The 26,651-nt window shown below is 42.1% G+C and overlaps 2 protein-coding genes across 4 annotated transcripts in view; one reads left to right on the top strand and one right to left on the bottom strand.

The window, feature by feature from the left end:
* BTK (Bruton tyrosine kinase) overlaps nt 1-18,226 on the bottom strand; it is a 31,625-nt gene extending 13,399 nt beyond the window's left edge. Inside the window, exons 1-6 of one of the 2 annotated variants that reach the window (XM_046673977.1) lie at nt 18,115-18,226; nt 11,685-11,866; nt 9,394-9,564; nt 8,758-8,856; nt 6,978-7,046; nt 5,315-5,396 (exon numbers count right to left, since the gene is read on the bottom strand). In XM_046673977.1, coding sequence (XP_046529933.1) covers nt 5,315-5,396; nt 6,978-7,046; nt 8,758-8,856; nt 9,394-9,564; nt 11,685-11,738 — 475 coding nt within the window. In that variant the 5' untranslated portion in view covers nt 11,739-11,866; nt 18,115-18,226. The remainder of the gene's footprint in view (nt 1-5,314; nt 5,397-6,977; nt 7,047-8,757; nt 8,857-9,393; nt 9,565-11,684; nt 11,867-18,114) is intronic. The other variant, XM_046673978.1, reaches the window with a different exon arrangement.
* A 3,918-nt stretch (nt 18,227-22,144) lies between these two features.
* RPL36A (ribosomal protein L36a) lies at nt 22,145-25,170 on the top strand. 2 transcript variants are annotated; one of them, XM_046673292.1, is made up of 6 exons: nt 22,145-22,270; nt 22,686-22,791; nt 22,993-23,060; nt 23,922-23,948; nt 24,679-24,801; nt 25,098-25,170. In XM_046673292.1, the coding sequence occupies exons 1-6, from the start codon at nt 22,160-22,162 to the stop codon at nt 25,116-25,118; spliced, it is 456 nt and encodes a 151-aa protein (XP_046529248.1). In that variant the 5' UTR covers nt 22,145-22,159; the 3' UTR covers nt 25,119-25,170. The 2 variants fall into 2 exon arrangements, with proteins under 2 accessions (XP_046529248.1, XP_046529249.1); XM_046673293.1 differs by lacking the exon at nt 23,922-23,948.
* The last annotated feature ends 1,481 nt before the right edge of the window (nt 25,171-26,651 follow it).

The following is a 26,651-nucleotide window of genomic DNA, read 5'->3' as shown; positions in this document are numbered from 1 at the left end:
AAGGATCTTTTCGGACACCATGCCTTCTCAGAGAAGGGAAACAATAGAAAGAATAAACAAATGGGACTTCATCAGATTAAAGAGCTTCTTCAAGGCAAATGAAAACAGGATTGAAACAAAAAAACAACCCACTAACTGGGAAAAAATATTTGCAAGTCATATATCTGACAAAGGCTTAATATCCATAATATATAAAGAACTCTCGCAACTCAACAACAAAACATCAAACAACCCAATCAAAAAATGGGCTGGAGACTTGAACAGACATTTCTCCAGAGAAGATATACTGATGGCCAATAGGCACATGAAAAGATGCTCATCATTGCTGATCATCAGGGAAATGCAAATCAAAACTACACTAAGATATCACCTTACACCCGTTAGAATGACAAAAATATCTAAAACTAATAGCAACAAATGTTGGAGAGGTTGTGGAGAAAAAGGAACCCTCATACACTGCTGGTGGGAATGCAAACTGGTGCAGCCACTATGGAAAACAGTATGGAGATTCCTCAAAAAATTAAAAATAGAACTACCATACAATCCAGCCATCCCACTACTGGGTATTTATCCAAAGAGCTTGAAGTCAGCAATCCCAAAAGTCCTGTGCACCCCAATGTTTATTGCAGCACTGTTTACAATAGCCAAGACGTGGAAGCAACCTAAGTGTCCAGCAACAGACGAATGGATAAAGAAGATGTGGTACATATATATAATGGAACACTACTCAGCTGCAAAACAGAACAAAATCATTCCATTTGCAATAACATGGATGGACCTTGAGAGAATTATGTTAAGTGAAATAAGCCAGCGAGAGAAAGATAATCTGTGTATGACTCCACTCATATGAGGAATTTAAAATTATGGTCTAAGAACAGTTTAGTGGATACCAGGGGAAAGGAGGGGTGGGGGGTGGGCACAAAGGGTGAAGTGGTGCTCCTACAACATGACTGACAAACATTAATGTACAATTGAAATTTCACAAGATTGTAACCTATCAATAACTCAATAAAAAAAAAAAAAGAACCCACCCTAGGGGCTAGCCCAGTGGAGCAGCAGTTAAGTGCGCATGTTCCACTTCGGAGGCCCAGGGTTCACTGGTTCAGATCCTGGGTACGGACATGGCACCACTTGGCAAGCCATGCTGTGGTAGGCATCCCACATATAAAGTAGAGGAAGATGGGCACGGATGTTAGCTCAGGGCCAGTCTTCCTCAGCGAAAAAGAGGAGGATTGGCAGCAGTTAGCTCAGGGCTAGTCTTCCTCAATAAGAAAAAAACCCACCCTACATTCCCAAATAGTGTCTGTCTCTTAAGAGCCACGTTAAGGATGACACCCCTTCTTTTGTTGGCTAATGCAGAGCTGGTACTTCCAGCTACTTAGGAGAGAATTGCAAAAGCAGAGTGTCCGTCATGGACTGAATGTGTCCCCCAAAAATTCTTATGATGAAGCCCCCCAATGTGATGGTATTAGGAGATGGGGCCTTAGGGAGGTAAGTAGGTCATGAGAGTGCAGCCCTCATGATGTGATTAGTACTCTTAGAAGAAGAGACCCGAGAGAGATTCTCTCTTTCTCTCTGCCATGTGAGGACGCAGTAAGAAAGTGGCCGGTCTGAAAGCCAGGCAGAGAGTTCTCACCAGGAATCAAATCAGTTGGCAACCTGATCTTGGACTCCCCAGCTTCCAGAACTGTGAAAAATAAATGTTTGTTATTTCAGCCACCCAGTCTATAGTATTTTGTTATGGCAGCCCGAGCTGACACAGAGTGTCCAAGTGGGAGGGCTAGGAGAAGACTGCTTACTTCACGGATGCATAGGGCCAGGCCAGTCTGGGAAGCACTAATGGTTGGTGTACATTCTCTAAGTACTTGATGGGCTGGTCTCTCATATCCGTTTTCATCAGGATAATGTCTAAAATTCTATTTCAGGCACGAATGAAATATTCCTCCTCATATTGGTTGTTGGAATTTCGCCAGTGCCACTTTTTCATTAATTTTGGTGAGGTCAGGTCATTTGCTTATTTTCAAAGTTGCAATTAGGATAGGCTCTATTGAGCTTGACCAAACAGAGATTCCAGAGTGAATATAGACCAATATCTGTAGTGCTGTAACATCAAAGTGCCCTCTGTCGTGTTCAAGGAAATGGAAGGAGAGCGCCCATGGCCAAATCCTCAGGGATACTACCTTTGCATGGGAAGTGCCGCTGAAAAAAGATGGCAGCTGGATATGAGGTAACTGAGGCCCTGCTTTTTAAATTGAGATACAACTTACATATGATAAAGTACGCAGTCTAAGGTATACAGCTAGCCGCATTTGTCTACAACCATTTATCCACTACTCAGATCCAGTGCCTCAGTGGTCTCCCTCATGCCCCTTCACAGCCAGTACCCCTGCAGAGGTGGCCAGTATTCTGATGAGGTCCCCTTCTCATGTTAGTGATTTTCAGTTGGTGCATTACCCTAGAGTGGAGTAACTTATCACCAGAGTGGGATTTAATGGCTCCTAGGTTATCTCACTCTTGGCATTGCCAGCACCTGAGACTGTCCTGGGACTTGCACCTAAATCTCCTAGCTACTGTAGTATTTGTTGCAAGGTTCCTACTTTTTGGTTCATGTTGTAAGCCCAAGCAGGTTCAATAAGACATACACCTGGGTCTGGAACAACTGGAAAAAAATGCCTTCGGTAAAACCCAAGGGAAGAGAAGGTAAAATTGCACCCTACCCACACTAACGACCCAACTGAAGTGTTTTCAGTTTGTTTGTTTTGGCTTTATTTTTCCTGTTGTAATTTTACTTACATAATGAACTTTCAAACAGTGCATAATCAACATAGTAAGGTTACTATCTGAGTCAATGAAACAAGTTTACAAGCTGGATATTCTCATCCTCAGACATTTCTTTGAATATAGTGAGCACTCAATAAATATTTGTTGGACTAACCTACAACTGGTTTTGAAATTAGTATTTGAAGTGTAAAGGAGTTACTAACTTGTACATGCCACATTTTTTCTCTTTTGTTTCTCCCTCAGCTAGTATGTCCCACCTCCCCTATTTTCAAACTAAATCCTAGCTATCCATCAATGTGGAGCCAGAGCTGGTGGTGATTGTTTACTCTTGCAGCAAAATCAATTAACATAACTATTTATGGGTCCCTTTCTGTGTGCAAGGCACCGTATGAGGCACTATGGAGAGAACCAAAGAAGTACAACTATATATGCCCTCTGGAGCTCCTGTCTCAGCCTCTGCGAATATTTCTCTGCTTTAGAAATAGCATATTGGTTCAGAGCATGGACTCTAAAGCCTGAGTTCAAAGCCTGACCCTGCCACTTGCTTACTGAGTGCCCTTGGGCCAGTTACTTAACCTCTCTGTACCTCAGTTCTCTCTTCTGCAAAATGGGGATAATGAAAATAACTGCCTTGTATGATTAATGTGAAGAAGAAATGAGTTAATATATGTAAAGAACTTAGAGAAGATCCTGGATCATATTAAGCACTTGCTGAAGTGTTTGCTCATTTTGTACCCCACCCCCCCAAGCTAAAGCAGACCTTTTACCTCAAAACATGCCAGGAACTGGACTGTGTGGTCCAAGATATCACCTATTTGTAATCTCAACATGACTGTCTTCTAGAATATCTTGCAGCCAACTACAGGTGCAATTTCCGGGCGTGAGAACCAAGCAGCATAAAACTATGTAATAAGCTTAGGATTTGGAATCACACGGACCTAGGGATGTGGCAAGAATAAGGCTCCACCACTCACTAGCTGGGTGCCCTTGAGCAAGTTACTTAATCTCTCTGAGCCTCCGTTCTCTCATCTGTAAATCAGGGAATAGTGCATACTTCCTAAGTTTATTGTGAGGATTAAACAAGCTAGTACATTTGAAGCACTTGGCACAGCCTGGTACATAGTAAGTGCTCATTAAGTGGTAGTTATTCTTGTTGTTGTTTTTAGCCCAAGGTTGCTGTCAGAATTAAATGAGGTAATAAATATAAGGTATCTAGCTCAGTGTCTGGCATATAGCAAGAATTCAATAAATGACCCTTCTCTTCCTTTCTCCCCTCTTCTTTCGGCTTGAAAAATTTGGTGCTTTTTATTTTGGCCAATCAGACTTGCATTCAAGGGAGTGAACAAAACTGGTATAGCTAGTCACCAAGTATCAGAATCTAAATGTTTATTAAGACAAAGGGCTGTCATGCAATAACCCAACCATGCCGTTATCAGTCTGCCATCCTTCCTGTTTCTCTAGGCAGACTTTCCTGATGTCAACTCAACCAGTTAATCTCTCAGTCACTTGACATGTGGCTATATATACACACACATATGTCTGCATGCATCCTGTGCCGCAAGCATTTACAGTCAAGTTTATCTGAGCACACTGTACGGTCTGTATGAAATGCTAAAACTACATTCAAGTTTAGGTCCTCACAAAGCAAGGAACACGAAATAGTTCCTTGGAAAATATTTATCCACAGTGAAGAGATGTACAGTGCTTTACAGTTTTCCAAGTGCTTTCACATACATTGCTTCAGTTGACCTTTAGGACAACCATAGAGGTAGGTACTGCAGGCATCATTATTCTTCCTATTTCCGAAGAAGAACCTGAGCCTCAAAGAAGCTTGTTGGCCTACTTATCAGAAGTCATCCAGCCTGGTAGTGGTAGAAAAGAGCTTGAAACCAGGTTCTCTACTCTGACATCAAGCACTCTCATAATCACCTATTTAAATTTGTGAAACTTAATATTTCATACCTAGGATTCGAAATATTGAAATAACCATTGAATGCCACACCATGCCACCCTTGTAATTGGTGTAAAGAATGGGACCTTTTTTATAAATAGGGAAATAGAAGTGCTTACAATTACAAAATTACACTATCGAGAGAGTGGCGGAACTGGGTTGAAGCTCTTAGTCTAGCATGTGATCTTTTATTCATATGATGGAATATTAAACTCAAGTATATAACTAATAGTAGAGAAAATACAATATTTCTCTCTCTCTCTCTCTCTCATGCTCTCCCTCCCTCCCTCCCTTTCTTCCTCCATTCCTCTCTCCTTCAGTCCCTCCTCTCTCTTTCCCTCCTTCTCTTCCCCTTCTCTTTTTCTTGCCTCCCTCCTTCCACCTATTCTTCTTTGCTTCCTCCCTTCCTCCTTTCCTCTCTCCTTCCTTCTTTCCTCCCCTCCCTGCCTCTGTCTTTCTTCCTTTCTCTCTTTTTTCTTTCTTCTCTCTCTCTTTCTCTCCTTCCCTCCCAACTTCTTTCTTCCTTCCTTCCATTCCTTTTTTCTTTGGAAACTAGTTTTTTTTTTTTCAAACAATTCTCACCATTTTTGAGCTGGTGAATCCAACGCTTCCTCAGTTCTTCAGTTGGGGAGAAGACATAGAGAGGCCCTTCATCATATACAACCTGGGGCAATGGACACACAGACTTCAGCAGTTAGAATTCAGAAAAAAAGAAGAAAGACCTTGAAGAAACTAATCTTAAGCTACAATTTTGTATATTCATAGTGGAAAACAAAGAGAGGCAGGGTCTTCAGTGAGCAGCGGAGCTGGGGTCATATGAACTATCTGAAGAATTCCTGAACAATTCCTATCCAGGGATGCAGGACTTAGAAGCTCTTAGCTTTTTCAATACTCCTCCATCCTCTTGACTTGTGTTTCAATTTGTATATAAACTTAGTTCATAATGTTTCTCTCAGCGCTTAGTGGAGACAGGATTTGTATCTATCCAACAAAGGATTTTATGATCTTATTAAACCTTGAGTTTGGGTAGAAGGGAATTGTAAGAATGATTTATACAACTTAAGTCTCAGTACATATGGATTTTTCACTTGGATAACATGGAGCAATATTTTAACTCATAGCTAATCCCACCCCCACTGCCTAGTGGCCTCCCCTTGCCAAAATTAGCCAAAATAAACCAAATTGGGAACCACAAACCTATGTCAACAAGAGAAAAGTATATATTAAGCACTATCATCAAGTCAAACAGTAGTTTTGGAGCCCCTCCCGTGTACAAGGCATCGTGCCAGGTGTTGTGGAGGTGCACGAAACGTAGGAGATGTGGTTCCAACCCTCATAGATTTAATGGACAACACAGAGTGGACTCTAAATTCAAATGTAAATTAATTTTGAATTATCTACTGTTTAGTGTTATCCACTAGCTCAGCCAAATAACATCATCTTGTTGAAAGGCAATAGTAGTAAAAACTGTGCCCCCAAAAATCCCTTCCTTCACAGGTTTTGTCAACTTTGATACAGTCAGGAACATGAACAAGATCCTTTAACATTTTTCTTTTTGCTTGTTAGTTTTGCTGTGCTCATAAATCCATGACAGAAAGCCCCCTCCCCTGAGACTTTCCACTTCCTTTTCTGGCTTTCGCTGTTGCAGAGGGTGCTGTATTCACATGTGGCCTACAGAGTTCTCAGGACACAAGCAAGCCAAACTGAACATCGAATCTGAAGGGCTTGCTCTTCTTTATGGCTTCCACTGTATCTACCAAGCAGATGTCTATGGGGCTCTTCAGTTATTGTAGACTAGAATAGAATTTAAGTTTATGTGTAAGTCTAGTAAGCCTTCCCCATACCCAACTTCCTAATACCGCTCCTTCCCTCCCCTTTCTGTCTTTTCAACCCCCATGACCACCATTAGACAGATGCCTATCTGCCTGGCAGAACCAGAAGGAAGTGAAATGCTCACTCAACAAACAGAGCATCTTTCTCAATGCAGTTACCATAGACAAGACACACTATCATAGAATTAGTGCCATTATGGATTCTCTTTGAGGGGCAGAGACTAAAAGAAACTATGTTAGACTGGGAAAATAGAAAAGCAAACACACTCAACCCACGCCAGTCTCATTTCTTGGTCCAGCCTCCTTGTGTACTTCTGTTCCCCTGAACCTAGTATCCTTCCCTTTGCCCCACACCCCGTCCCTAAGGATTATATTACAGGTTCTTTGAGAGTTGCAGAGAGAAAATACCTCACCTGGAAGGGGTAAGGGAACCTTTCAATGATTGAAATCTGCTCCATTTCACTGGACTCTTCACCCCTTCTCTGCAATGAAAGAAGATTAAAGCATGGTTATTGGTTGATGCCTTGCTCTTTTCTGGATGTCTTTAGGTACTGAGAGTCCTTTGCAGTGGCTCCAGAAGGCTTTCCTGCACAGACAATGCTAATTCTTAGTGAATACTTCCTATAACCCAGTAAGGAGACATAGCCATAGGATCCAGCACATACTCGTTCAAAAAAACCTCGGGCATTTCAAATCATTGAGGAAAGGGAGGTTACTCAATAAATGGTGCTGGGACAAACATTTAACCACTAATATTGGTGGGGGTGGGGTGGGGGGAGTTAAGTAGCTGTTTCACACCATACACCAAAGTAAATTCTGGATGGATTCAAGAGCTTAATATAAAAAATGACACTATGAATGACTGAGGAAAAAACATACATGGTTATTTATATAATGTTGCCGGAAGCAAGGCCTTTCTACTATAATGCTAAAGGTTATAGCCATAAAGAAAAAAAATGAACTAATCTGATGACACAGACTTTAAAATCCAGTATGGTAAAAAAAAACGCCTTAAACAAAATTTAAAGATAAATGTAAAACTGGACAAAATATTTTCAACATATATTACAGTTAAGGATTAATATTCTAAATATATCAAGATCTCTTAAAAAGTACTAGGAATAAGTAAACATTTCAATAGAAAAATGGACAAAAATATTAACAGACAATTCATAAATGAATAAATATAAATGACCTGTAGATGTATAATTGTTCAACCTTATGAGTAAAAAAAAAATTGCAAAGTAAATCAGCAATGAAATACCATTTTTCTTGGCTGTCAAATTGAGAAATATTTAAAATATTTGCTGTTGGAAAGACTGTAGAGAAATAGATACTCTCATATACAACTTGTAGGAATGTATGGAATTTGAATTCCACTTCTAGAAAATAAAAAAGATAAAAATAACCAAAGTGTAAGTATTTCATAAAGAGAATAACAAAATTTTACTTCTAGGAAGTTATTATAAGGAAAAAATAACAAAGGTATATGAAGATATATGCAAGGATGTTCCTCCCAATATGGTTTATAATGGCAAGTAATTCAAAACAAATAGGAGATCAGTTAAACAAATTACAATATATCCACGATAGGAAATACTATGCAGTCATGAAAATCGTGTTATTAAAGAGTATCTATTGTCGTGGTAAAAAGTTTTCATATATTGTTTAATTGAAAAAGTAGGTTAGAAAGCAAGATGTGTGGTATGAGTCTATGTTTTAAATATATAACATGTATATTAGTATGGGTGTATGTGTTGCTAGTGGAGAAAAACACCTGTGAGTTTATACACCAACATATTAATATTTGTTTTAGCTGGTTAATGGGATTATACATAATTTTATCTTCCTTTTTTGTGCTTTTTCTTATTTTCCAGAGTTTCTGTAATAAGTATGCATTACTCTTGTGATCAGGAAAAAATAATAAATGATATTTTTAAAAAATCAACTCAGAAGTCAGTAGGTGTTATACCCTGGAGAGGCTCTGGGAAATGAGAACAAACAGTGAGCTATTAAAGAACCTCATATGACTCAGAGCCCTAGGAGCCCAGCAGAGTGAAGGACTTTATAAGGGAGCTTTACTATGTTGCACATTACACAGCATCACCCGCTTATTTACAGAGAATTGAAGTATTCCAAGTTTCTTGACAGCCCCCCCCCCACCCCCCCGCTCTGGCAATGATCTCTTCTTACCGGAATCTGTCTTTCGGGGGGTGGATTTTTTTCAGGAACCACTGTTTCAACGCAGGTGATCTTCTCAACATCTATTGAACCCTTCTTACTGCCTCTTCTCTGAGAAAGAGAATGAGGAAGAAAATGGAGAAAGAGTAAGAGTGATTAAGCAACCAGGGGATTAGATTTTCTTATCTAATCATTCAACATGGTAAGGTGACACCTGTACTCTATATCAGGACCTGCCATTTTGAAAAAAAGCAAACAACAACTTCCAGATCTCTCCATCTAACTTTTTTTTTTGACTACCAGATAGAGAACAGATACTACAGAAGAGTGGATGACTGTGTGTGCCGTTATGATATAAAATAAGGAAGCGATTTCCAAGTCTTGGATTTCATTCTCAGCAATCATTGAATGAGTGCTCACCAACTGTGAGATTCCGTGGTAAGATTTCCCACATGGCTTCTTAGCATCTTTGAATTTTTGCCCCAGCATGGCTGTAGTTAGTTCCAGGCTAGGAAACATTTTGCTGAGTTTGAAATGTACTTAGGTCTCTTCCACCTCCCTCCTCCAACCAGAGAGGATCTACCTCCTCCCCAAGGAAAATCTAAGGCCAGGTCCTTGACACTCAGGTTTCACAGCAGAGAAACTTACCCCACGTTCAAAGTCATACTCATAGTAGGAAAGTTTTTGCACGGTCAAGAGAAAGAGGCGCTTCTTGAAGTTTAAAGGTGATGTTTTCTTTTTCTGCTGTGATCGCTTCAGAAAGATGCTCTCCAGTATCACTGCAGCCATTGCTTCTCCTTTCTGGAGCTCTCTTGTGTACTGTTGATAATGAAATTTCTTGAGGACCCAGCACATTAATCCTCATCCCTCCTGGTTCCCCCTTAACCTAGCCACCTAGTTTCAAATGGAACAGAAATGTGCAAAGCTAACAAAGAGCCTTCTTCCTATCTTGAAGTCCTCCTTCCACAACTCCTATCTCCATCAGTTTTCAGGTATAATGAATGCACATTGAATTGGGTCGATTCTATATTATGAGCTTATCTAAACTGGCAATGGAACAAGGCAATGGAATGCTCTGGATGTCAAGTGACATGTACCTGTGTGCTCATCAATGTCTAGAGGCAGCTTTATAATAACCACCCTTTTATGATACGTGCAGAATCTGTGAACAGCGACAGTCTCTGTGCAGCTGTTGACTCTGATATCCCCAGAAGGGATAATGCAGGTGCCAGAACTCCACTGAGGCAGATATTGGACTTTCACTTCCCAGTTTCCTAGACAGTGAATGTAATTTTTCAAACATTGTCCCACTGGGGTCTGTAACCAAGGGGTCTAATAAGGATATGGAGGCTGCACCTGCAGTTCTGGACATATACTAACTGCCGCCCAACCGATTTTGCCCATCACCCACTGGCTGAGCTACAAAGGATAGAAGCTTTGTTCTAAAAGTGAAAAACAATTTTTTGGGAGGGAGTTGTTTTTGTTTTTTGGTGTTTCCTCTCCTTTTTGCTTAGATTATTTCTTTTAGACAGGATCATGCAACAGTGACACAACTGTCTTACTCTTAGGAATGCCATCTCTGACCATTTATGAAAAGTAACTTGTTTACTGTCCAGCCTTACAGTTCTCCAGAAAAATTCAGTTTAGGTAACTGAAGTACAGAAAGGCAAAGAAAGTTACAAGTCACCACTGAATTTTTTATTCACACAAAACACACGTCGTATCATTTTTTGCTTAAAGTTTATGCACGATCTTTTTTTTCCTTTTTTTTAAGATTTTTAAAATTTTTCCTTTTGATCCCCAAAGCCCCCCGGTACATAGTTGTATATTTTTAGTTGTAGGTCCTTCCAGTTGTGGCATGTGGGATGCTGCCTCAGCATGGCCCGATGAGTGGTGCCATGCCCATGCCCAGGATCCGAACCGGCGAAACCCTGGGCCGCCAAAGTAGAGTGCGTGAACTCTATCACTTGGCCACAGGGCCAGCCCCTATGCACGATCTTATATTACTAATTCCAAAACTTAATTAGAAAGATAAAGAGAAAATGTAAATACTGTTACAAAAACGGAGCACTAAATAAATACTGAAAAAAATGACCACCACAACCCCTTAAGTTTTGTTAGAGGTGAGTCTTTTCTTAAGGGGAGAATGGAATTTATTTTTTTTAACTAAACTCCTTATGCTTTTAGTGGCACCATGGAAGCAGAATAAATAAGATCAGCAATACTTTTTCTACTTGTCAAGCACAGATTATTGCTCATACCAAGAAAGCAAGGGAGCATTTTTTTATTGAAGCCTGAGACTATCCACACCGTTAGTTTGCTCTTTCTTGTGGTGTAGAAGGTTCTATTATCATACTGGGGAGACAAAAATAGGTTAAAGGAACACCAGGGATGTTCAGAATGACAACTTTGCCACTTATCCGCCATGTGAATGCCACTGTCTTCTGGTGGCAGATTAGTTCAATGGTTTATAAATGATATTTTGAAAAAAATTGGGCAAAGTAGCAAACCTTTCCCCACACCCTACCACACAGCTCTCTTCTCTGACTCCTTGGTTTAAATGGTCTCTCACAAGAGTGACAAACTGACAAGAGTTTACAACCAACTAGAGTCATTTCTGCCATTCGAATTCAGCTCAAACTCCAAAGAGATTTCTTTTAACATTAAAATTATTCATTTACCCAGAGGTAGTGGTAACCAAGTAATAATCCTCTATTCTCAGGAACTGCCAACTCATCAAGATCCCTGTAATAATATCACATTTGTTCCCACGGTGAATTCCAATTATGTATCACTGCACAAAGACTCAAATTACAGAAGACAAAATAAAACCCTAAAGAAATTGAGTAGCATGACCATTAAATCGGATGAGAAGCATCCCAACAAACCATGTCCAGTTGTACTTCTTATAGCTGAGTAAAGCAGACCCAGCAGTTTACCTTTAGTTTTCTCGTGAGCTCTTGGTGGTTGCACTCCCTGCTCAGACCCAGCATCTGCTTCAGTCTTGGCCTCTGCTCTTATTTCCTGTAAGACGGGTCCTTCTGGAAGCTTCCTCTGCTCTTTTTCTTTTTTAGAACAAATCCAGTTTGTACAAGAGGAAGGCTTCCTCTCTTTCAAGCGTCTGTGTTAGGGTAGAGTTTAGTGCTGGTCTAAGTATGAGGAAGTAAGTAAGCCTCTCACTAACTATCACCCCTCTGAGCGAGGGGTGAAATGGCCTCTACCTCCAGATCATTGAGCTGGAGGATTACTGAGATCTCCATGACATGATGGCCCCTTCTTTGACTGCTTTCCTGCTATTCCTTGTAATCCAGTCCAGACACACACAGACTGGAAATGTGGTAGCTCTTCCTTAGTCACTACTGATCCATCCACCAATAATGTGAAAGGAGAAACATTCATCCGTATATCTTCCTGAAGGTTAGTGTGTTGGACACTCTGCATTAGAGGCTAGTTGCAGCTTTTTTGGGTAATTGTAGAAGGTTCTAATTTTTTTTTTTTGGTAACAATTTCAGCAGCCTACAAAGTCAATTCAACCACAAAAGATGCACCATGAGGGCTGACCCTGCACCTCACTCAGGGGGTGGGGGTGGGGGTGGAAACGGAAGTGACATGAATGTTACACACACACACACACACACACACACAGTTGTTCGTATAGAGAAAGAAAGAAGAGGAAAAATAATAGAAAGACAGAGCTCTTCATTTAAAATATAGAATCTCAGTATTATAACGTTCTCTTTATTAAATTACAAGTGCAAGAACTTTCACATGGCCACCTTTTGCAGCCTCCCAGCTCCCTATGAGCAACAGAATTCAGAAAGAGGATGCTTGTTAGGAAGAGTTCAGCCATCTTACAAACTGCATTATGCCAAGGAATTACTATAAATAGTCCTTGCAGGATCGGTAAACTAAACCACCTTCCATTCCTATCTTTGCTCACGCTGAGATACAACACAAGAGCAAAATTCAGAAAAATACACAGCCTGCCGATGATTGGGAAGAGTCCAGGAGAGGGTAGTTAGAAATAACCAATCAGTCATAGTTCAAATAACTACTTAGCCAGAATATCCAAGAAGCAGTGTTTTGTCTTTATTTCTCCTTTAAAGCATTACTTAATTGCCCTGCAAGATTCTGGGCCTTCCCTTTTCTCCCCAAGGGAATGGAAAGCACTCTTGTTTCTCTTAGTGCAGTCTACCCCTCAGGCATTTCACACACGTCATTTCATTTATTCCTCATAACAAATAGATGAGGAAAGTGAGATTCATGAAGGTTGTATGATTTGCCCAGCCTCATCCACCTGAAACTCCACAGTCCTTGCTGTTTCTGTGGTACCTCATTGCCTCCCAGATGGATTTTTCTTTTTTTTTTTTTTGCCTTTATGAGGTGTGACGCCATCCACCTCAGCACCCGCTCATTCTCCATGGCTAACATCGAAAAGCACTTGGGACAGACCTCTCTGCATCTTCTAGGAACATTTGGCAAAAGAGGAAATGATGGTAAGTACAGGAGGTAAGACAGAATTCAGGATCCTGGGCCACTTTCCTGGGTAATATTCCTCCAGGCTGGAAAGGATGATTTGTCTCTGCTAACTGTTAACTGTACTTTTTCCCACTTGAGGACTCTTCTCAGTCCCGCCAGGTTTTCTTGCATTTTCCTTTAAATCTTCCACAAGGAGATCCTAACTGGTGGATTCTTAGCATCACTCGCTGTTTCATTTTCAGATTTTGTCATTGTTGATGGAATAAAAGCACAAGGTTTAGGTGGAATACCCATTCTTTGTCCCTAGGGTTATCATTGCTTACCGTGAATATAAAACTTTGATTGAATGTACTTTCTTTTATAGTATGAAATATTGCAAATAGATGGAAAGTACAGAAAATGACGTTATACTCACGTACTCACTACTTAGCTCTATAGAATCCTAGCATTGTGCCGTAATTGCTTCTGGTGTTTTTTAGAAATGAAATATTATCCATAGAATCAAAACCTCATTGTGTACTCCTCCACAATTGGTCCCCTCCCTCCTTAGAGATGACCAATATCTTGAATTTGGTGTTTATCATTCCTAGGCATGTTTTTATATTATTACTACATATGTAAGTATTCATAAAAGATATTTAGTATCGGTTTGCCTCTTTTACATTTTTATATAAGTGGTACATATTCTTTAGCAACTTGCTTTTTTTCTCAGTGTAATGTTTTATGACATTTATCTTGGTACCTCTAGTTCATACATTTTAATTCATTTTTATATGCATAAAGTATTCTATATGATGAATACATCACATTTTATTTATTCATTCCTCTATTGATGGAAATTTAGGTTGTTTGTTTTCAATTCTGAACAATGCTGCCATGGACATTCTTGTACATGTGATCATAGTTTTCTACTCTCAGAATGAATTCTCAGTTACTCAGACAAAGTGGCAAACTCAGGTCCAGATGATCGGTTGGACTGTGCAGTTTGTATTATCCCTTGTTCCCTTTGCAGTCCTATCTTCCTGATGCTTTACTATGAAATCTGGTAGAATTATCAACTGTCTCTAACTAGAGGAGTGGATAGCTGATGGACTAAATTGGGCCTGCCAAAAATCTTTTCTCAGTCCCAAGAAGCATCTCTCAGGTTCTGATTGAGATTTTGATTGAGAATTCCCTGGCCTTGGAACCAGAAGAGAAGTCTTCTATAAAATATCATAATCATAGCAACAAAGAAACCTAATTGCTCTTGTTAAGTTTCCAAGAAGCTCTATTTAGGCCCCAGTGAAACCTAATCAATTGATGATAAGCCTCAGGGTCAGCACTACAGGTGCTGAAGACTTTCCAGCCAAAATCAGTTTTCTGGCTGTGCACTAACCAGGGAAATTCTCATCTGCTGTAGTCATTTCCAAGAAGTCTTAGGGCTCCGGTTCTTCTTCAGCATTTCATGTTGTTAACATTTTTCTTCTCTGGTTTCAGAAACTTCTGGGTCTCTGTGGTTCATCATGTCTTCTGACCTGTACTAGAGACAGTAGATTCTGGCCGAGTGATGATGAAAGGAGAGCCAGATAGCCAATCTGCAAGTCTACCCTCTGCATCAGGTTGGTGGTAATACTTTCAGGACCGTCCATCTGACCCGAGGTGACTGCTGGGGTGTCCATCTTTCACTCTGAATTTCTGTGCCCCTTTGGCCTTCTTTTTCAGTTTAGTTTTTGTTTTCCCTGGTTTAAACATTTATTTTTCTTTCAATACCAAAATAACACATCGTTATAGAAAATGTTTGAAGTACAGGAATATGAAAAAGAAAGCATCAATTATAAGCTCAATATCCAGAGGCATTAATATTTGGACATATTACTTTCCCTTTTTTTCTGCGCATTTTTCTTATATTTGAGATTGTATTTCGCATACTATTTGTAGTTTGCTTATTTTTCTTCACATTGTCTATCTAGGGGCCAGCCCAGTGGTGCAGTGGTTAAGTTCACATGTTCTGCTTTGGTGGCCCCGGGTTCGCTAGTTTGGATCCTGGGTGTGGACCTACGCACTGCTTGTCAAGCCATGCTGTGGCAGGCATCCAACATATAAAAAAGCAGAGGAAGATGGGCACAGATGTTAGCTCAGGGCCAGTCTTCCTCAGCAAAAAAAGAGGAAGATTGGCGGCAGACGTTAGTTCAGGGCTAATCTTTCTCAAAACAACAACAACAGCAACATTATCTATCTATCCATTTATTCATCCATCCATCCATCCCTCCAATACACCTTTTCCTCAAAATATCTAAAGTTCTTATTTAACATTATGTCTGATTATTTTCCCATGATATTAGGATTTCTATATAATTACCATTTACCAAGTCAAAAAGTATGCGCATTTTGCATTTTGAAACATACTGACAAAAGTTTCCAGAAACATTGTATCAATTTCCACTCCAAATAGCAGTTTTTGAGAGCCAGCTTTCCCCATGCCTTTATCTATTTCGGCTCCATTTCAAATTAGTTTTTACTCTGTTTTTATTGCAGACGAATCTGTTTTTTCAGGTAGCCAGTGATCTTGAACACCGGTACCTTCCAACCTCCAACTTGTCTAAAATTTAACTTCTCTTGACTCTCTAGATTTCGTTGTTCTAGGGATGAGCTAATAGACTATGGTTCATTTTCGTTTCAGGGAGGCAAGGCAGTGAGACGAACTTCTCCTTGAGAGTCAGATAACCAACATTAACCCTAGGGTCATCTGGTGACAGAGGGAGGAGGAAAGCATGGGATTAAGGCTTTTGTGTTTCCAGTGCTCTCTGTACACCCTCGGTCAGTGCACATGAACCTCCAGAGAAACTGAAAGTCACACGTGGCCCATTTGTTTCAGGGTCCTCAGAGGAGTTCTCTCTCCCCCTCCCTTGATGGCTTCATTTGCATAACCAAGCAGCTTTGGAGTGAATTAGGTCAAAGTCTTCTCTCTAGCTTCTCGTTGGGCACCGCCTCACTGAAAATTCTAGCTCTCCCTTATTCCCAGGAGTTAGCAAGCACATGTCAGCATCACTGGGCAAAAAGCAGCAGGTAGCTGATGACTCTCTGGAGAACACCCAAACTGGTTTGCAAAGCCATATCTTCTCTTTATACCTAAGTCACTTCCTGGTATGGGTCTAGTCCACTGAAAGGAAACTCTCTATAGGAAATTTGCTCAAATGGAAATAGTAAATCATAGTGATGATAATTTAAAATTACACCAAGACCCTAGAAGTGGATGGAAAGTTGCACTAGTTCTCCCCGTAAGCAGTTTACAGAGATTCTAAACAAACACATCACCAGTCATAAGCAACAAGGATTTGGACTTTAACATAAGCAGATAGTTTGAATAGTCTGAATATAAAAGGGGTCAGAATAGAGCAGATAGGGCTAACCCTAAGGGATATTGCTTCAGTAGAATGCTTTAGGTTCCATGAGTATTTGCATTTTGTGGCTTATTTGGAGGGTGAGATTGTTTTATCAAATAACAGGCTCCAGAGAGGCTGTAGCACCCTTAGTTCAGGGGTTTGGCATGCAAAATGAGGGAAGGAGCAGAACTAGCACACGACTAATAGCACAGAGGACAGCATCTGAGCTGTAGAGACTCCAGCCTCTGGGCTTTGCTGCTGCCCTGCTTCTGGAAATGCGCAGCACGGGAGAGAGACTTTGAGCTTGGAAAACTGGGTGGCAAGGAAACTGGACTGGGATTCCATCTGCAGGTCCAGCGACTCATCCAAGGATGTCTTGATCAGGGCCAGCAGTTCTTTTTATTCTAAATGCCACACTCTTTGCTCTGGGCAGGCCCTCTGGGGATACTGGCAGGTCTCAGGCAGAATAAAAATAATAGCAAACTTTGAGATAGTAGCACTTACTATTTCCAGGCCCCGTTTTAACTGCTTTTACGTATATTAACACACTTACTGCTCACAACAATCCTATGGGGAAGGTACGAGGCAAGTAGGGGGAAAGGGAAAAGGGGAAAGAGCAGGGGAAGAAAGGGGCAAAAGCAACTCAATGCAATTCAACGATGATTTATTAAGCACTGACTCTGTTCCAGGGGATGCGGCAATGAACAAAATAAAGGAGGAAATGAAGAGGGGACATAGGTAGAGAAAGGAGGGAGAAGAGGAGGAGGAGAAGGAGGAGGGGGATGGAGAGGAGGAAAGGAGAGGAGAAATGAAGACAAGAAGAAAGCCGTGCACATGGCAGGCAATGGTAAGAGGAAAAACCTTCCCCACGACCTCAGGGGTTGGCCATACTCTCTGGGCTGAGGCTGAGGCTGCTTTCTTCTGGCCCAGTTTCTTACCCATTGTTACCACGAGGTTGGCTCATACAACGTTTCCAACAAGCCAGCTCTGATCCTGGCGATATTGGCCCGATCCAGCCCGAGGCAGGTGGCCTACACCCTGGTTTGGCTGGCGCCTTTCCCCGGTTCACACAGGTAACGGCCTATTGCGGCATGTGAGCTTTTATGGTTTTCTCAGTCTGCCTCTTTGAATGCCCTCTAAGGGCCTTATTGATACAAATATACATTTTGGGTCTTCAAGCAATATTTGACCAAAGGGCTTATTTTTATCCTTCTGCCGTTGGCAGTATTACTTTTCTGCCAAGTTTTGCAGAGGTGCCGCATTCCAACATTTGCTACCTATTCAGATGGTCACCTCATGTCACTTTTCTCTCTTTTTGTCCCCCCACCACCCTCCTCAGAAAGGACCCTTACAGCCCCCTCTGATCATTGGAAGGGACTGCCAGGGCTGATGACACTCCCACCCTCCGTCAGCCTCCTCCTCCACCAGCAGACTACATGGCACCAGCCATGCTTTTTCTCTGGCCTTCATGGGTCCCACGAAAGGTACTTGCTGCTGCTGCCCAGCCCCTGCCATGCCCCAGACCCACCTCAGTCCTGACTTAATGCAGGTTGCTTCCCAGATGCATTGAGATGCCAGGACTTTGAAAGTGGGTCTCGATCTCAGAAGACACTGGCCCTGGAGACATATTCTTACAGTCCAGAGAGGAAGGACAGTCTGAGCAAACCCCACCCTTTCACAGCCACTCAGTTCCCTTTTTTTGTTTCCTGACTTAAACCAATGTCTTTTTTTTTCTTCTTCTCAGCAGCATGGTATCTGGTTCCCTGCTGCTGTCCCTATTCCACCTCCCCCCCCAGCTGTCCCCGCCCTTCATTTGCTTGGGACCTCTGACACTACTATCTTGAGTCTGCTCTGAAAGAACCCTTCTCAACATTACTGGGACCACTGAGATCCTAGATGGGGCTGGCGTGAGCAGACAGGTCGTCAGGCTGACCTCCCATAGGTAAAGGGACGACATACCTAAAGGACTGTGGGGATGGTCGGCACGGGGAGTGGAGACTTACAGGAAAGAGGAGAAAGGCAGACCTGCAAACACAACATGAAGGTACTAAGGAAGAAGAGCGTCTTTAGAGTCTCGTGTCCTCTAAGGCCGAGGAGACTCCGGGTCTCAGAGTTAAACTTAATAGTGAAAGATGGAGTACTCATGAAGGGACCCCCAAAGTACAGCGCATGACAGAGGTAGAGACAAGACTTCCCCCTGCTGAGTCATTTTCTAAGAAAGCATTTTTTCTACAGATAAAAATGTCTGAATGTGAGCCCACACAAAGACTTGGGCCCTTCCCCATTTTCTGTGGATGTTCATTTTCTCTATTTAAGATTCTGCCTCAGGGATTAACTCAATTTATACCTTTCTCTTTAATCCTGTAAAGCGATAAACCAGACTAGGTATGTTACTTGAAGCCTGAATGTTTCCCTCAGCCACATCTTAGCCTATGTTCTAGCAGTGATCTTCTCCTGGAGGATTCTCCTAGGAAATGCAGACAGCGCTGGCTGCAGACCGGAATGGTGGCGGAGCCCCTGGTAACTGATCTGCTTGCCCACCTTGACACATCAGGCACTACCATCTTTACTTGCCCCAGGCGCTGTATCCTAATGTAGAAACAGTTCACAGATCTCACTAGAAGTCCCTCAGAATTTTTAAGGCAACATGCTTTTTTAAAAGGCATTTTGTAGGATAGTTGGGTGGTTAATCCTTACCTCTGCACAAGCCAGATAGGCAGCCAAGTGTTGCATGATCTTCCTATTTTATTGACAATTTATATCCTTTAACTAGCCACCCCCTGAACGCTGCTCCAGTCACCTGCCTGAGAGTTGGTCACAGACATTTGCCTTCCCTCCCCTTTAGTCAGACGCTACTTGTCACATGCCCTGTCCTTTCTCAAGGTCCGTCTTGGGGTGGAGACTGGGAATTGACAGGCATACAATGGGGGATCTGAACAAGGGGGAGCAAGACATGGGAAAGGGGAAAGTAGACCTAGGCGCTTCTTCACCCTCTGCCCATGAGCAATCCCCTACACACTTGGCTACATGACAGAAGGACTGTACCCAAATAGTGCAAATGAATAGCTTAGCGTCACCTCAAAAGATTCCAAATGTAATATAAGGTTCTATTCTTGGTGCTATCCTGTTCAACATTTTTATTAATGAGCTTTGAGGAAGATATCGAAAGTAGCCTAACTAGTTTATGAGTGGTGCAAGTCTGTTGTGAGCTAGACTGGATGATAAAACCAGAGTAATCAGTTTCCAAAAGATCTTGATCACCTGGTGTGATAAGCCAACTTCAACAAATTGTCATTTACCAGGGCTAAGGGTCATGTCCCATAACTGGGCACTGACATTGAACTTCAAAGGACTCTAGGTGAAAGTGGGTTAGCAGTAGCATTTGAGAAAATAGTTCAGAGGTTTTTGCTAATAGTAATCAAGAGAAATGTCATGTCAGTAACATGGCTGCCAGAAAATCCAAGGTGATATTAGGCTTCCTTGTAGAAGTAAAATATGTAGACAGAGGAAAGTGAACAGGCCATTTACTCTGCAAGGCCAGGCCATAGCTAGATCCTGTCTTCAGTTCTGAGTACCTCATCTTAGGGAAAATTAATGAGCAGGAGCATGTCCGAAATAGAGCAGGATTGGTGAAGGGAATCGAAACCAAAGTCATCTCACACGAGGTGTGATAGAAAGAACTAAGATTGATTAGACTAAGAGGGGCCGTGTTCACTGTCTTCATATTTCCATGTTACGAACATCAAAAACCTCTACAGGGGCTGGCTCCGTGGCTGAGTGGTTAAGTTGGCGCGCTCCGCTGCGGCGGCCCAGGGTTCAGATCCTGGGCGCGGACATGGCACCGCTCATCAGGCCACGTTGAGGTGGCATCCCACATCCCACAACTGGAAGGACCTGCAACTAAGATATACAACTGTTTACAGGGGGGGTTTGGGGAGATAAAGCAGAAAAAAAAAACAGATTGGCAACAGTTGTTAGCCCAGGTACCAATCTTTAAAAAAAAAAAAAAACCTCTACACATGTCTCTTAGCCAGTGAGACTGCCTAAGAGCCTGGAAAGAAGAAGAAAATGCTGTGAGACTACAGGCTGGCTGTTTGGCAAAGAAACTTTTAGGAGATGTAGCAGGTAGTGGTAATGTTTTTATTATCTCATTCCCAGAGACCATCCAACAAAAGGGGGATGATCAGAGAGTCAGCTCCGGACCCATGGATGTTCCTGGAGGGTTATGCAAGCAGGAGACCCCAGGTTTTCATAGTTCCTTAGCCCCTAATCCACTGGCACCTCCTCCTGCGTCTATGCTCAATTCTCTCTCCTCATTATCCTATACCCTGCAGGTGCCCTGCTTCCCCTGTGTGATGTTGTGGTTAAGTGCAAACCTGTGGTGTTAGATTACTTGGGATCAAATTCCAGCTCCACCAAATAACCACCTGTGTGACTTTGGGTAAGTGAATTTAATGCCTTTTGTGCCTCAGTTTCCTCATCTGCTAAATATTAATAATGGTACATATTACCTGGGTTGTTAGGATTAAAAGAGGTGGTATGAAAGGTGGTTAGGAAAATGCCTGGCATATAATAAGTGCTCAGTAATTAGCTATTACAATTACCAGGATACAACAGCCATATTGTATAATGGTAAAGGAGCCCAGGCTCTGGAGTCAGATCACCTGTGTCTGTGTCCTGGCTCCACTAAATACTAGCCACATTGGGCAAATCGTTCAACAGCCTACAGCCTCAATTTCCTTATCTGTAAAATGGCAATTACAATACCACCTACCTCCTGGAATTACTGTGAGAATTCTATCAGACAATCCGTTTTAAATGCTCAGTACCCTGCAGTCTTTCTCTGCTGGACTCTCTTGAAACCTAGCACATGCCTTCTGGCAGGTATGCAGGGAAGGGAAGAGCTCCTGGTTATTTTCTCTCTCTTGGCCTGATTATTGCTATTGCAGGAGTTGAACAATTCTTTTGTTACTTTTCAGAACTTAGAGCAGCCAACTTGCTCCCTCAACAAAAGGGGGCTGCTTTAATGCTGATCATTATTCCTTTTTTACAAAGTACTTAGTCTGTAATAATACATTTATGAGCGCGACCGTGATTATTTGATTATTGTATTCCTCTAGAATACTGCCTGCCACAAAATAGGCATGCGATAAACATGTGTTGAATGGGCCAGCTGGCCATGTGACAGATGAACTAGAGTACTGACTCCCTCCAAGCCTTCGGTGAAGTAGCAGTTCGCTGTGAAAGATGTTCCCAGTGTCTTTGAGGTGGGACGGGAATGGAACATGGAGGTGGAAGGCCCCTCCCCTTGATCCTAGTCCTGGCTTCCCTCGGGGATAGGGACAGGGAGCCTGGAGGGTCTGGAAAGGACACTGCTTCCTTCACTTAACGCTGCTACGTAGCAGCGTCCTCAAAAGTGAAGAAGCCAGGAAAAGTTGCAAAGCTGCGGGGCTGGAGGAAGTCGAAGAGAGTGCATCAGCCTCAGCCTGACCCCTTCGTTAAGCTCCCGCCCCCGGCTCCGAATCGAGTCCTCTCAGCCGACAGAGGGCGCTGCGCACAGAGCCTTAGACTCTATGGTCGCTCCCACTGACTCCCATGGGGAAGCGCGACAAGGAACCGCCTATATACTTCCGTTTCCGGCCCGGCCTCTTTCTTTCCGTGCCGATAGCGCTCTTGCGAACATGGTAGGATGTTGGGTTGGGGGTCGGTAGCATCCAGCTTAATCTTTCTACTCCCGGCGACAGTGCCATCCCATGCTGGGTCCAGGCCCCTGCGTGGACTCATTGTACCAAAGGAACTCAGTATTGCTGGGATCGACCGCGAAGGGGCTCGGGCTACGGGTTCAGGAATTAAACTGATGGCATCAAAGAGGTGGACTTAGCTGCGGGGTGGAGTGAATACGCTCTTTGCACTTGGAGGTTCGGCGGAGGGCGCTCTGCCTCAAGTGCCTGGGCTTGGACCACCTTCTGGTCAGAGCGTTGTGTTAGCGAGGAATCTGAGAGTCGGGTCCTCGTGCGATGGCTTAGCGTCAGCTGGGCCAGGTAGGGCGTTGTGCTCTTGGCGTCTAATATTGTCTGTTCTGAACGGTTCATTTACTAGGTGAACGTTCCTAAAACCCGCCGGACTTTCTGTAAGAAGTGTGGCAAGCACCAACCCCACAAAGTAACACAATACAAGAAGGGCAAGGATTCTCTGTATGCCCAGGGTAAGACGATCTGTGCATAATTTGGTTTTAATGTGGCATTTATGTAGTAGTATAGTATACGACCTTGGTTTTTTCCTCCTGCTTGGGCGTTAATATTTCTTCTGGAAAGCTCAAGATAAAATCCCTAAGAGGACTTGAACATGTGGCTATTGTTATTTATGTTCTTCAGTATGCCATAACAAATAACTTTGGCTCTCCCAGGAAAGCGGCGTTATGACAGGAAGCAGAGTGGCTATGGTGGGCAGACTAAGCCGATTTTCCGGAAAAAGGTTAGTAGTGATTACTGTTTGACATGCTTCCCACTTACTGTGGTAAAGACCTTGCATTTGTCTCTAGCCCACACTTCTACAATGTAGGTGATGTGTTTTCATAGTGATGTGGATCAAGGCTGCCCCAGGGAGAGAAGCCCAATGCGTGCTGGCCTACATGGTGACCTATATGACCTGATTCATATCTAAAGTTATACAACCACACAATAACCAGACCTCACCTGCACTGATACCATTTAATGACTTTTTACATCATCTTTCCTTTGTCTAGTAAAAATAGGTCACGTACCCATGCCTTAGAAAATTTAGCCCTACCCTCAACACATTGCAGCCCTTCACTGCCCATGGGTCCTGTCCCCATGTTATTCTCTGAATAAAAGAGCACTACTCCTGGACCTTGAGAGTCCAAGAAATCTTTCTTTGGACTCCTTGGCTCTCCGAGCCCGCATCATAGTTACAGCCACGTTATCTCAGTTACCTGCGGTGACACATCTAGTAGGCAGTGGAGCTGGAAGTGCTGCTCAGGTCTGACTCCAGTTTACAATACTGCATCTCCTCAGTACTTTATATTTTTTTGTGCTTTTTGAAGAGGCAAACATCGAGTTAAGGGATATACTCAATCTTGCTAAGGACCGAAGTTTGAGTACATGAGTAAATCCTTTCCTTGCTCTGTTCCCTATCTGTCGTGTCCTTGTGAATCCTCAGCTCTTCGTTGCGGAAAGAATTGTTTTCTTATTGCTTCTCGACTCAGAAGGCTACAGTCTGTCTGCTGCCTATCTCATGAAGTCTTAAAGCTCTTTAGAATAGCCATTTAGGCCTTCCACTGGCCTCCTGAATTCCATATTTGTCATTTGTCCTCAGGCTGAATCAGTTCCTGTTCTACCACAGGTAATTTGGTTACCACTTAATTAGCACAGTGCCTGGAACATGGCATTCCATGACTTGAGTGTTCATTTAGGTGCAATAAATAGTTTGATCTCAGGGTAGAAAAAGGAATGCTTAATTGCCTTTTCACCTTTTTGGTTACTTGTTTAGAAGATGGGGAGGTTCTAGCCATGTTTGGCTTTTTGAGAACTGCAAACTAGCAGTAGTAGAATTCTGACTCCAGGAGCAGGCTTAAAGAGTTGAGTATTAGTGGGGAGTGTACCTTGAGTTAAATAATATAGTTGAATGTACATAAGTTCTAGACATAGTTGTAGGTAGTCTTTGGAGAATTAATATATCATAAGTAACAATTATTAACCTTATCTAATGAGTTGTGAAAGTTGTGTTTCATAGTTGCATGGACTTGGTTGACCCACTTTTGATTGTTGGAATATTTAAATAGACGTGCTGAATGGCCACACTTCAAGGTGGTATGGTGGGTGCCTATTTGATAAGGAGCCCTCTAGGATGTTTGATGTGAATGGAGAACTTGATGGCAGTTAAATAACTTGCCACCCTTGCTATCACATTTTCTGTTAAATCCACTGGTTTTCACATTTCTATTTTCTCCCTATGCTCGAGACCGATTGTCACAACTCTTATCATTTGAAAGCTTTGCTTTAGTAAACCAGTCGTTTTTGAGGGAAGATTTTCTGCAGTGATTTATGAAGAGTTTGACTTAAATTTTTTCCAGGCTAAAACTACAAAGAAGATTGTGCTGAGGCTTGAATGTGTTGAGCCCAACTGCAGATCTAAGAGAATGCTGGCTATCAAGAGATGCAAGCATTTTGAACTTGGAGGAGATAAGAAGAGAAAGGTATCTAATTATGGGTGGAAGGTGCAGTCTTCTATGTAGCTTTATTATATTTTGGAGAGGTGAACATTTCTGCCCACTCATTTATTGCTGCATCAAGATCAGGGGCAATCTTCTCAAAATAACTAGCTCTGTAGCTGAAGGTGTAAGGTTTTTGGTATTGGTTTCAGCATGAGTAGGAAAGGAACAGTGAGGACACTTAAAGGATGATGATCCCTTTAAGAATAGACACTGCTCGATGGAGTAGAGGTTCTTTACAAAATACCAAGCTCACCGTTTTTTTTTCTGTTCTGTTACAGGGCCAAGTGATCCAGTTCTAAGCCTCATCTTTTGTTTTATTATGAAGACAATAAAATTTTGAGGTTATGTTTACTTTGTTTGGTTGCAGTTGGTGTTTTGGGAGGGAAACAAACTAGTGCCATCCATAAAATCCGTCGTGTGGGGAAACTGATGCTTCATGGTTCTGAGTACTTTACTCGTTTTGGATTGAACCTGACTGGTTGAGCTCATATCAGATGTGATGCTCTAATTTGGCATTTTAATCACTTGGGGCTTCATGTGATTCCTTTTGCTGTTAAGCAAAGGTTATTGGTTATCATGGGACATAAGTAGGGATCTGAAATTCCCTAGCAGGGTGGGATCAGAAACAATTATATCCATAGTGAATGTAAGGCTTACCAAGAGCGGAATAATCTGTCTCATACATTTGCTACTTCAGTCATTTAATGAGGAATTTTGGCCCAGTTCTCTAGGCGCAACATACTATATGTATTATATGTCTTCAGACTTGCTCTCATACCCCCTAAACGTTTTGACAGTACCCCCTCAAATTTTAAAGTAGACAAATTATTTTCATCATGTTGAAATAACTAAAGGATGCAGTTTCTAGTGAATTCAACTTCTCAGTGGAACCTAATGGGGATATCTATCCAATTTTAGAAATGCCTAACAGTTTCAAATTTTACATCCTTTTCCTCTTGGTATACTATTGTATACTTCATTGTTAATGATGTTCAGCTCTTCATACTTGTGCGACAAAACTCTGGATGGCAAAGCAAATAAGCTACACATTTCAGTAACTGGAAGTGCATCTCAATGAGATGGAGCAGTTTTCTTTCAAATTAGTTTATCTGTGGATGTATAAGTATGGGTTTACTAATTTCATTCTAATTTTTATCACCTGACAATTAGTACTGAAAATAATTTGTAATCACCTGACAAAGGAATCGTTACAAAATGCACCTTCTGGGGCCGGCCTGGTGGCACAGCAGTTAAGTTCACACGTTCTGCTTCTCAGGCGGCCTGGGGTTCGCTGGTTCGGATCCCGGGTGCAGACATGGCACCACTTGGCAAACGCCATGCTGTGGTAGGGGTCCCATGTATAAAGTAGAGGAAGATGGGCATGGATGTCAGCTCAGGGCCAGTCTTCCTCAGCAAAAAGAGGAAGATTGGCAGTAGTTAGGTCAGGGCTGATCTTCCTAAAAAAAAAAAATGCACTTTCTATTTTGAGTGGGCCTTTTGTACCATTTTTTTGTACTGTCGTGCACTTTGGATGGGTGAGATGCATGACTTTATACATTTGCTCATGTGGGAGAAGGGTGATCATGAAAGGGGAAGGAGCAGGCTTGAAGCTGCCTATAGGTTGGTCTTCAGGCAAACAAATTGTAGGAAAAGGAATTGAAATGTGGAAATTTCCTTAAAATGATCCATTCCCACATACCCTAGTTTGAGGCTGATTGCCTCATCACAGAACCTCAAGAGATAAGGCAATTCATCTTAAAGGGAAGGGATCCTCTGGCCGGAGGTCTGGTATTTTACGTCATAAGGTGAAAGCCAGCTGCATTTGTTGGATC

The sequence above is a fragment of the Equus quagga genome, chromosome 10 (genome assembly GCF_021613505.1).
Source record: "Equus quagga isolate Etosha38 chromosome 10, UCLA_HA_Equagga_1.0, whole genome shotgun sequence".
Classification (NCBI taxonomy): Eukaryota; Metazoa; Chordata; class Mammalia; order Perissodactyla; family Equidae; genus Equus; species Equus quagga.
This window is presented reverse-complemented; position numbering and strand designations above follow the sequence as displayed.

Excerpts from the sequence above, each read along its gene's own strand:
- RPL36A (XM_046673292.1), top strand. The coding sequence starts at position 22,160 with ATGGTCGCTCCCACTGACTCCCATGGGGAAGCGCGACAAGGAACCGCC. Across the intron at positions 22,271-22,685 it reads ATAGCGCTCTTGCGAACATG|GTGAACGTTCCTAAAACCCG; the intron begins GTAGGATGTTGG and ends TTCATTTACTAG. Across the intron at positions 24,802-25,097 it reads GAGGAGATAAGAAGAGAAAG|GGCCAAGTGATCCAGTTCTA; the intron begins GTATCTAATTAT and ends GTTCTGTTACAG.